This window comes from Leptonychotes weddellii, chromosome 10, assembly GCF_054177405.1.
Source record: "Leptonychotes weddellii isolate Sample4059 chromosome 10, ASM5417740v2, whole genome shotgun sequence".
In the NCBI taxonomy this organism is placed as follows: domain Eukaryota; kingdom Metazoa; phylum Chordata; class Mammalia; order Carnivora; family Phocidae; genus Leptonychotes; species Leptonychotes weddellii.
The window spans coordinates 106,739,471-106,750,981 of NC_138378.1; the positions used below are offsets into that span (position 1 = coordinate 106,739,471).

At 37.8% G+C, this 11,511-nt stretch overlaps 1 protein-coding gene across 3 annotated transcripts in view; it reads left to right on the plus strand.

The window, feature by feature from the left end:
• The window catches only part of LOC102744156 (ATPase family AAA domain containing 2B), a 102,366-nt gene extending 95,172 nt beyond the window's left edge, over positions 1 to 7,194 (plus strand). For all 3 annotated transcript variants that reach the window (XM_031040102.2, XM_081832163.1, XM_081832164.1), the window contains 3 exons: positions 223 to 350; positions 675 to 803; positions 3,744 to 7,194. In XM_031040102.2, the coding sequence (XP_030895962.2) occupies positions 223 to 350; positions 675 to 803; positions 3,744 to 3,785 (299 nt within the window). In that variant the 3' untranslated portion in view covers positions 3,786 to 7,194. The remainder of the gene's footprint in view (positions 1 to 222; positions 351 to 674; positions 804 to 3,743) is intronic.
• The last annotated feature ends 4,317 nt before the right edge of the window (positions 7,195 to 11,511 follow it).

The window sequence follows — 11,511 nt, forward strand, 5'->3', positions numbered from 1 at the left end:
TTAAGTGGATGTGTTTATTGATGATTTTCTGGCATAACTTGGCTTTCATAGTTATGGTTTAATTTCCTTCAATATGGGTTACTTACTTAAAAAAAGTTATCATTTAAAGAATATACCCTTATTCCAAAAAGTTTTTGTGGTGGGTAGAAGAATTTATAGTTGTTTAAGCTTGATTTTTCTTAACTTTTACTTGCTGCAGTGCATTTTTTTTTTCAATTGTAGGTGCTTCTAAAGTAAAGAAATACCGTAAGTTAATTTTAGAGCAGGCAAAAACAACAAGCCTGGAACTGGTTCCAGAAGAGCCCTCTGAGCCTGTGCCACCCCTTATAGTTGATCACGAGAGATTGAAGGTAAGCTTCGCTATTCCCAGTCAGTCTTACATGAATGGAAAGAGATTTGAGTATGTTTGCAGGCAGTTGAATAAAAGTAGTTATGATAATCTCTTGCTTTAACCTAGGAATATATGTGCTTTAGGGCTTCTAGTAAAAAAAGAGTCTTGTGTGTTTTGAGGGGCTTAGAGAATGGTCTGGGTAATAAACTAAGCCTTAGGATCTTCTAAATGTGTCATTGTTACACCATAGCCGATGGTGTCTATTGCTTAGCCATTTGAATATAACTGTTTCAGTGTGAAAATGAAAGCAAACTTCATTTTATTCTCTTCTAATTTTTCTTAGAAATTGCTTGATTTGTTGGTAGATAAAAGCAACAATCTGGCAGTTGATCAACTTGAGAGATTATATTCTCTTCTTAGTCAGTGCATCTATCGTCATCGTAAAGATTATGACAAATCACAACTTGTAGAGGTAAGTGCTCAGTTCATCCTTAGAATAAACAAATATGTGCTTTAACTTGTTCCAAAGAAAAAAAGAGGAAAACATTTTTTTTTAGTCTGTATCTTTCACCAAGTAACTGAAGAATGTTTTGAAGATTTAAGATTAGAAGACTCATTAAGAGTTATAGTTTGAAGAATAAATCCTTTCTGTATCATTTTATCTCAGGACAGAGGTAATCTGAGATTCTTTGTTTATCAAAACAGAATTTTGTGGTTTTTGGGTTGGCAAATACCTAGAATAGCGTGCCACAATTCTCTTGTCCCTTGCTTATTACTGACAGATCACTGAGCATATCACTTGGGCCTATGTGGGGATGGCCTCACAGTCCTTACCACTGCCACCTAGGCAGCCACTGCTGATTAAAGGAGTGGGCCTGGGCAGTGAGACCTGTTTGCCACCCCATTAATGATTAGAAGAGAATTTAAAAGTCATCTTATTCATCAGATCTAGTCTTATGAGATGGCCACATGAAGGAGTGGTTGTCCTTTTGCTTAGACACTTTAGAGGTGCACCGTTCCCTTTCTTTTTTTTAAAGATCTTATTTATTTGAGAGAGAGAGTGAGTGAGTGTGTGAGCGGGTGGAGGGGCAGAGGGAGAGGGGGAGGGAGAGAATCTCAAGTAGACTCCGAGGCTAGCACAGAGCCCGACAAAGGGTTTGATCTCACAACCCTGAGATCATGACTTGAGCCGAAACCAAGAGTTGGACACTTAACTGACTGAGCCACCCAAGTGCCCTAACTGTTCCCTTTCTATTTTTTTTTTTTAAGATTTTATTTATTTATTTGACAGAGAGGGAACACAGCAGGGGGAGTGGGAGAGGGGGAAGCAGGCTTCCCGCTTGAGCAGGGAGCCCGATGCGGGACTTGATCCCAGGACCCTGGGATCATGATCTGAGCCAAAGGCAGACACTTAACAACTGAGCCACCCAGGTGCCCGAACTGTTCCCTTTCTAGACAACTCTGGGCCGTAGTGAGTTCTTCCTTATAAATATGAACTTATACCTGTTCATATAATTTTTTTTTTTTTAAGATTTTATTTATTTATTTGAGAGAGAGAATGAGACAGAGAGAGAGAGCACGAGATGGGGGAGGGTCGGAGAGAGAAGCAGGTTCCCCGCCGAGCAGGGAGCCCGATGCGGGACTTGATCCCGGGACTCCAGGATCATGACCTGAGCCGAAGGCAGTCGCTTAACCAACTGAGCCACCCAGGCGCCTCTACCTGTTCATATAATTTACATCATTAAGCCACACTTCTGCTTTTTGAGGTCATCTGAGCAAACATAGACCCACTAAATGGCTAAGTGACTTAGACTCCCTGTTCATTTGCCAGTTAGTTTGTTTATCTAGTGGTCTGATTATTAAATACTTATTGAATGCCTATAGTTCCAGATACTGTGCTAGATGTTTGGGCTGCAAAAAATGAATGAGACAAAGTCCCTGCTCTCAAGGAGCATTTCTAGTATATTAAAGATTTATATGTAGAGGATGTGATTGTTTTTCCATGTTCAATAATACTGGACTTGAATCAAAGGGAGAGAGCATTTAAAAGTTATTTTCTAATCACATTTTTATGAGTTACATTTTTATGAATCTACACTGTCATTATACAGTATATAGAAATAATAAGAAAGCACAAATGAGAAAATAAAAACATCATCCACATCCCACCATCTAGAGGAAACTAGTCAGTGTTAATCTTATGGGATATCTTCTATCTTTTAAAATGTCTAGATGATGGGGCATCTGGGTGGCTCATTCGGTTAAGAGTCTGCCTTCGGCTCAGGTCATGATACCAGGGTCCTGGGATCAAGACCCGAGTCGGGCTCCTTGCTCGGCGGGGAGCCTGCTTCTCCCTCTCTCCCCTGCTCGTGCTCTTGTCTTTTGCTATGTCTCTCTCTCAAATAAATAAAATCTTTAGAAAAAATGTCTAGATGAGCATAACATGTGTATAAGTATGTGAATACATATTAAAAATTGGGATCATATTGTGTATTCTGTTTTATAATCTGACTTTTTTCCTTATTCAGTAATAATATGAAATATTTAGCAAGAGTGATTTTCATTGATCTGAGAACTTACTGATCAGATGATAATCTGGCCTATTGTACAGAGATGTAGCATATAATTTCAGGTGTTTAAAGGGGGAAAGGAAAACCAAATGTCTTAGATGTTTTGGACACTTGGCCATCTGAATGAAATGTGTAGGGTAGAGTTCTTTATTTTTAAATTCCAAAACTTGTTTATTCACATGGGTTGCCATTTGATTAACTTGAATGGATTGAATACTCTTTAGCAGTGAAACATTTTTCAGTAGGGGACTTGGAACCCTGTAATCTAGGGGCCTTTTTTAGGGAGGGAAGGGATCTATAGCAGAGTCATCAGTGAGTGGCCTTTCTTGTGGTGATGGCAGCGACTCTTTCTGGCTTTTTTCCCCCCCTCCCTCCTTTTTGTTTTCAGCTCTGATAAGAGTGAATAGCTATGGGAACAGTGCCTTCTACTTTTGGTACAAGTTTTACTATACTGAAGACATTCATTTTGCTTTGAGAGAATATGAGTAAAGGAAGGGCTCAGGCTCTGAAATGAGGCTACCTGTACTCAAATTCTGACTTTGTTGTTTATTAGCTGACAAATTATTTATATATATAAATTTCTTAGTACAATATCAGGCATATTAAGTACTCACTGAATGTTACTAGCATCATCTTCAATAGCCTAAATATCAAATAGGAGGCATTTGGAAGTGTCTAGGGCGGATAGTCTTATGGAGTAGCTATAGTATTATAATCAGAAAATACTTAAAGCTTAACCTGTATCTAAAATTCTTTCTCTAAAAAGTTAATTAAGTGAATTTTCCCGTAATACTTTTGTCTTTTCTTTAATAGATAACATGCACTTTTTTTTCCCCTTGTAGGAGATGGAAAGAACAGTTCATATGTTTGAGACATTCCTATGAACTTTTCAAGATGAGTGGTTTATCCTCTCCAATCTGCTCCTGACAGAGCAGTCTTCTGAGCCATTCAATTTCAAATTGCACCAATTATGTGCAGAGCCTTGGTGTAAAGTGCTCTCTCACTCATTCTTTCTCTCTGTTGAATTTGGTGCTATTGTCTCAGGTACCTGAAACCAACCAGCCTACAAGAACCAAACAGAACTTCAGAAACACGTTGTATTTTCCACAAATAAAAAATACAACCCCACAGATTGGAGATTTTGGTGCTACAGAAACTGCTCTCACTTCTGCTCCTCTTTTCGTGCACTCTCTTTTGGAGACTTCTCTCTTAGGGAGCAGACCAGCAAACACGAGGAAACTGGATGGGGCAGTTCTAACTGTGTTGAATTGTTTAAACAGTGGGCAACCTGTTTTGTTTGTGTTTTGTTTTGTTTTTCTCCTTTCTACTCCTTTAAGCATATTTGTTTTTATTTTTTCCTCTGGGTAATGGACTGAAACCTGTTTTAGAGTTGGCTATGGTATATTCTGGTGGGAAACTGAAGAAACTGGATGAAATTAGATTAGGCTCTTTAGAACTGCCTTTAATGTGCCTTTTAATTCATTTGAGAAAGATAAGGCTAAACAAAAGAATGGGCTTGTTTGTAGCAAATGAATTAGAATGTCTGGTCAGAACCTTGAAAATAAGTTTTGGTACTCTGTGTCATTAAGAGGCAACCAGTGTTTGGTATAAAATGCCTATCTTGTTTTCAGAACTCAATCAAGACAGTCATTAAGCCACACGATATACTAAAATGGTAAGTTTTCCTGTATGGTCTGTTTCTGTTTAAGAAACACATAATAAAACAACAACAACAAATAATACACAGTCCACCAAAAAACTTACACACTTTACAGTATTGCTGACAATGATGACCAGAAATTAGATAGATGGGGACATTCTTTTCCTCTCTCAGTGGCAATTTATAATATTATGTTATTAATGTTTGAGTTCCCAGAGAAGAATGATTTCATGTATAGTGAATTGTTACTGTTTTGTTTTAAAGCCAGGACTTGCCAATGGACAGAAAAGAGGAATTGTCAGAAGCTCCATAAAATTCATTTTCTTTCTGCATAGTTGCAGGTGAGCTTTGGTATGGTCCTTGAATAACAGTATTAATGTTTAAATCCCTTACCGTAAGCTTACCTTCACAACTATTCATTTTGATTGGAACCCATTTTGGATCTTGTTGAGTGATTTCTGTGAATTGTACTTACCTAAAATTAATTATGGGTTACTAGTTTTACAAAAACTTTCTACAAATTTGGAGACACAGTCTAGGCAGTTGCAAAGAGGCAAAGGGAGTGCAGTGACATTTTTTTACCAGATGATTTTTAAACAAAAAAAGTAGAAAATTTTGACAAGTTGGCTTGATATCTTCATTCATTATAGCCGTTAGCTGCAGGTGTGTCTTTCCAATATATGCAACACATGTAGTTTGGGTTTTAATTAGAGCAAATGGTCTTGGACTACTGCAGAGATACTGAGCTACCTCAGCTTTTTGTATTTTAGTTACCAGTAGTGTTTACAGGGTCCTGTAATCACTTTGCCACCGTTTACATGCTGAAGCTAAGGTACTTGTCTCCTTGTCTCTGGCTGTTTGTAGTGTGCCCGATGCCCGATGCCCGCGCAGAGCGCACACTTTGGCCGTAGGCTACTGCAGTAATCTTAAGTGCTTCTTTGCATTTACATTAACATTTTGCGCCTTCTAATGATAGCTTAATTTTTTTAAAATGCCACTTTTTTCTTTATACCTAGTCTATGAAGTTTTCGTAATACTCAGTCATATAATTCAAGATGCTACCCATGTAGACACACTGTATTTTTAAGGTGGGCAAGTGCGATTAACGATGAACCATTTTAAAGGGGAGGTTATTTGAAACCTCTAATTTGATTATTGGGAGGATTTTCATGCTTTCTTTAGTATTTATTACCATCATACCAGTTCAAACTATTTTACTGTCTAATACATTAGCATTTTGTATTTTGATGGAAATTGTTACAGAATTTAAAGATTTGATGAAATAAGATGTAGCAGATTTTTTGTAGCAAGTTTCTGCTAAAAGGGTTTTTTGCAAGTCTCAGGTTCTTGCTGCACTATTTTTTTTTAAATATTTATTCCAGTTACTCTAATTCAAAAGCATTCTGTTCAAGTAACAGCAGCACTTGTGAAAGGAAAAAAAACGCACATGTTCTTAGTAGGTCACTAAATTTGTACAAGTTAATTAAGATTTGAGCCATCAGTGGGTTTGACAAGGGAAATTTATTTATGTTCCGCATTAAAATGCTTCCAAAAGATCAAGTTTTTTATTTTAACCTTGATATAGATGGAGAAATAGGAGGCAACCTCAGTATGATAGGAACTGCCACTTTGAACAGTTTAGGTCTTAAAGAGAAAGCCAATCTAATGCCAAGGGGAGCACAATTAGCTGAAATTGTATCAACTTCTTCGCTCCCCTTTCCCGCCCCCCCCAAACCACATACCCGTTTTGCTTACTTTACAGATATCTGGTGGTTCTATAGTTTAAAGCAGTTTGTGAAATTATCCAAGTGGACTCAATTTTGTTTACCTTTCTGTAAGTTCTTAATTTTTGCTGTATAGCATTGGCAAAAATATGTACAAATTGACCTCTGTTCTTATTTCCTATTGTGAGCATTATAAATGATAGCTCCTGTGTAAAACTTTGCTCTCCGATGAGTAAAATATGTATCACAGCACAGCCCAACAATAGTTAATGCTCAGCTGTGGGGACCATGGGAGCTTTTTGAAGATAATGGAACCGCACTAGGGTTGAAACTGATGGCTGTGGAGTTAATTGTGTTTTTGAGCTTGAATCTCACCTGTGATTAATTTTTTTTGTTTTATGTCCTTTCATGACTTGATTTTTCTCATATGCCAATGTATTTGTAGGTTTACTGGATTTTATTTTTAGGGAGTGGGGTGGTAATATCTTCCCATTTTTTGATTAAGTTGGTTCAGCTATGGTGCTATTCAGTAGGTATCTTCAGTGTCAGGTCCCGTAGCTGAATGCCATTGTTACTATAATTATAATTTGTAATCATAATGTAAGCTTGAATTTGGACTTGTACCTGCATCTTTTGTATTTTGTACATTCAGTTATTTAGATTTTGGGAGTCCTTTTTGGTTTCAGTCATGTATGTCTACTTTGTAGATTAAGTAGACTTCATCAGCTATGGTCTGTTTTGGGTTTATAGTTTAATTTAGAATTGTGTTAAATTGATGTTTTGCATTTGACTTCATTTTACATTAGTTTGAAGTAAATTATTTAATTTTTGAATTCTGGAATTTTGAACATTTACTGTAATTTGTAATATAACTGCTGTGAAATACTTGAATAAAGATGACAAGAAAAACCTGTCTTTCTTTAGCCTGATGATGATTGCTGTTGGCTGCAAATGCAGCATACTGTTCTAGCTGAACTCATCTGCTGTGCGGTTCGGGCATGTTGATGTTTACTTATTTATCTGTGTTCGAGGGACGAGGCAAGCATAGGGTCCCCCTACTGCTCTGCCCTCTTAACTCCTCTGGTTGGCATGTTGATGTTTATTAAGCACCCACCAAAATCTCATTATAGTGTTCTTTTAGATTTTAGTAGCCCTCAGTATTTTTTAGCTAAAAGTTTTTCTGTTGAGGAAGTGTGGTTTTAATTTCAGTTGAAGATTGTCTAAAAGGTGTTCTATAGAAGCAAATAGATTACTTCTGAAATTTGTTTTTCTATTTGGAAGACCGCTACAGTAGACGGTCAGGTAGTTTGGTTAACTTTTCTTTGATCAGGTAGTTATGAGCATACTTTGAATAGTACATAAAGTTTAAATATGGAGAAAGATTTCATACCAGAATTTTGAGGGGCTTGTTGCTTCATGGGAGTAGAATGTTCTTGGCTTTAGATTGCCCATGTTTCTGTTGTCTACCATGAGATACCTTTTCATGTCCTGAGATAGTATACTAATCCTACTCAATAGAAGTTTTAATTTTTTTTTTTTTTAAATCACAGTAAAAAGGAACTGGTTGAATTTGAGTAAGATTTTTTTTTATTGGTTTTGCATATTGTGTTAATTTTTACTTTAAATTGTATATCAAAAGACTGGTAGTAATAAACCTGGGAAACACAGTTTTAAACATTTTAGCCAAATGTTTATTTAAGTAATTTATAAGAGCATTTGAGTCTTTTTTTTTTTTTTAAGAATTTATTTATTTGAGACAGAGAGAGAGAGAACACAAACGGGGTGGGGGGCAGAGGGAGAAGCAGACACTCCACTGAGCAGGGAGCCCGATGCAGGGCTTGATCCCAGGACCTTGAGATCATGACCTGAGTCAAAGGCAGATGCTTAACCCAGTGAGCCACCCAGGCACCCCACATTTGAGTCTCAAGTTTTTAGAAGTCTGGAGAGAAGTTGGGTTTATTTATCCAGTTTTAATTTCCACTGGACTCAAAACTACAGTAAAGTGAGAGACTAATCTTTTGAATATCTATTTCATGTTATTGCTATTCCCTAACACCTGCAAAGTTATCTGTTGGCTATCTTTTTTTTTTTTTTTAAGATTTTATTTATTTATTTGAGAGAGTGAGAGCCAGAGAACAAGAGTGGGGTGACAGAACACAAGCAGAATGAAGGGCAGAGGGAGAAGCAGACTCCCTGCTGAGCAGGGATCCAGATGCGGGGCTCGATCCCAGGACTCCAGGATCATGACCTGAGCCGAAGGCAGACGCTTAACCGACTGAGCCACCCAGGCGCCCCTGTTGGCTATCTTTTTAAATATAAATTCCCTCTCTACCTGCCCAGTCTTGTCTGTTACGTCCTAGGTACTATGCTAGACACATTGTCTATCTTTTAGTAGCTCGTAGTCAGCTAGGGGAGGCTGGTGCGTATATTAGTAGTAATGATCGGTGTGATAAGGGCTATAACAGAAGGAACACGGTGTTGTTCAGAGTTATAAGAAGGGAACCAATTAAGTCTGTTTAGGAGTGGGGAAGATGAAACTCTTCCCCAGAGGGAGTTGGCATTTTATTTGCTCTTTGTTTCTTTCTGGCATTTCTAGATTGTAGCCCCACTTTACCAAAACCTTTTCTTAGTTTTCTTGTAATCCTTCATATTACATCATATCATCACTTTATTCATACCACTCACCATGGAGTATCTTTATTTTCAACTTAACTGAAATCTTGCTTATATTTCAGGGCTGAGCTTAGATTCTCCACGAATACATCTCCCTTACCATATCTTTCCTTTTCAGAACTTGGCTGTATTCTGTAGTGCATAACATAGTGAATTACTAATGTTAGGCAAAACAGTAATTTATTCATGTGGGAAAGGAAGTATCACATTTTTTCTGCATTCCCTGTGGGAATTTAAAACAATGCTGGGCCTATAGTAGATGCTTATTTCTTTTTGGCTTAATTGACACAGCTGAAGTTTACTTAAATCATCCTTTGATTGATTCAGCAGATTGATAGTGAGTGCTTACAGTGTGCCAAGTACTGTTGTGGGTGCTGGAAATAAAGCAGCGAACAAAGCAGAAAAGGTCCCTGTCTTCATGGAGCTTAAATTCCTTTAGATGTAATGTGCCAGATTTCTGTCATGGTTGGTCAGGTTCAAATTATTTTTTTTAAAGTGTTCTTCTGTCAGTAAACATTGAGTGAAACATTTTCTTGTTAAAAGTTTACCAAGGACTCTTCCTTTTCTTCTATTTCCCATCTTAGTGAATAGAACCATATCCATCAAGGATTATGGTGCATCTCATTCTAATCATGCAGTGTGTTCTGTTGATTTTTATCCCTCTAAAATATCTCCTATCCATCCCCCTTTCATCATATTGCAGCTGACTTAATCTGGGCACTAATCCTTTTGTCTGAACTGGTGTAATAGTCACCAATTTGAGAGAATGTAAAGATGGGCAAAGACATAGTGTCTGTCTTCAACAGGATTTTTTATAATTTAACATCCTTACATTTTTTTTTATTAACATATAATGTGTTATTTGTTTCAGGGGTACAGGTCTGTGATTCATCGGTCTTACACAATTCACAGCACTCACCATAGCACATACCTGTCCATCACCCAGCCACCCCATCCTTCCCACCCCCCTCCTCTCCAGCAACCTTCAGTTTGTTTTAAGAGTCTCTTATGGTTTGTCTCCCTCTCTGGTTTCGTCTTGTTTCATTTTTCCCTTCCTTCCCCTATGATCCTCTGTCTTGTTTCTCGAATTCCTCATATCAGTGAGATCATATGATAATTGTCTTTCTCTGATTGACTTATTTCGCTTAGCATAATACCCTCTAGTTCCATCCACATCGTTGCAAATGTAAAGATTTCTTTTTTTTTTGGATGGCTGCGTAATATTCCATTGTATATATATACCACATCTTCTTTAACATCCTTACATCATATTTACTATGCACTAGGGACTGTTCTGAGTGCTTTACAAATACAAATACACTCTTAATCCTTTGAGAACCTTATGAGCTGTGTGTTGTTATTCCCATCTTACAGGCCAGGTAGACTGGGACATAAAGTAATTTGTCCAAGGTCACACAGCCAGGAATCAAATGCAGGCATTCTGGCTCCAGAGTTGATGCTCTTAATTGCTATGCTTCACTGCCTCTTGTGGGGGTAGAGAGATGCGCAAGCATGTTTCAATATACTAAGTATGGCACGTGCTACGATTGTGTTATGCATAAGGTACGACGGGTGTACAGAGGAGGAGCATTTAGCCCAATCTCAAGAAAGCCTTCCTAAAAAAAACTGACGCCTGAGCTGAGGCATCAAGATGGGAAAGGTTTTGTAGGCAGAAGGAACAAGAGAACATATACTGAAGAGTAAAATGGCTGCAGGGGAAAGTACAAGCAGTTCCTAATCACCAAAGGTCAACATTTATTTAACACAAGCCAATGCCACTTGCCAAGCACAGTTCTTGGCATTAGAGTTACAGCTGAGGACAGGACAGCAAGGTCCTGGTTCTCTTGGGGTTTATAGGCTAGTGGGCAAAGAGGAAACAAGATGTTATCTAACAGTGGCCAATGCTTGGGTGATAAATACAGTAGTAATCACAGCAGCAAACATCTGAGTGATAGGTACTGCTTTAAGGATTAACCATTTAATTATCACAGCATCTATGAGGTAAGTTCTGTTGTTGGTTCCACTTAACAGAAGGGGATACTGAAATACAGGGTTGGTTAAGCAACTTGCCTGATGAGGCTACACAGCTAATGAGTATGAGCTGGGATTCCACCTTGTGTGGTTTCAGAGTTTGGATTCTTAACTGACCTATCATTAAGGTTAATGATAAGTTCATTTGCTCTCATTCAGATTTTTCTCCCCTATTAGTAAACATTTTTAAGCTGTAGAATACTGCAGAGAATGGTACAACATGCATGTTCCTGTCATCCAGAATTAAATGTTAACAGTTTATCCTAACTGTAGTTCTTTTTATTTAATTTAAAAATTTATTTTTTAAATTTTTTAACAAAGATTTTACTCATTTGTGAGAGAGAGAGAGAGCATGAGCAGGATGGGGGGAGAGGGAGAAGTATAGACTCCCCGCTGCGCAGGGAGTCCTGCATGGGGCTCTATCCCAGGGCCCCAGGATCATGACCTGAGCCGAAAGCAGATACTTAACTGACAGCCACCCAGGCGTCCCTGCAGTTCTTTTTTTTTTTTTTTTTTTTAAAG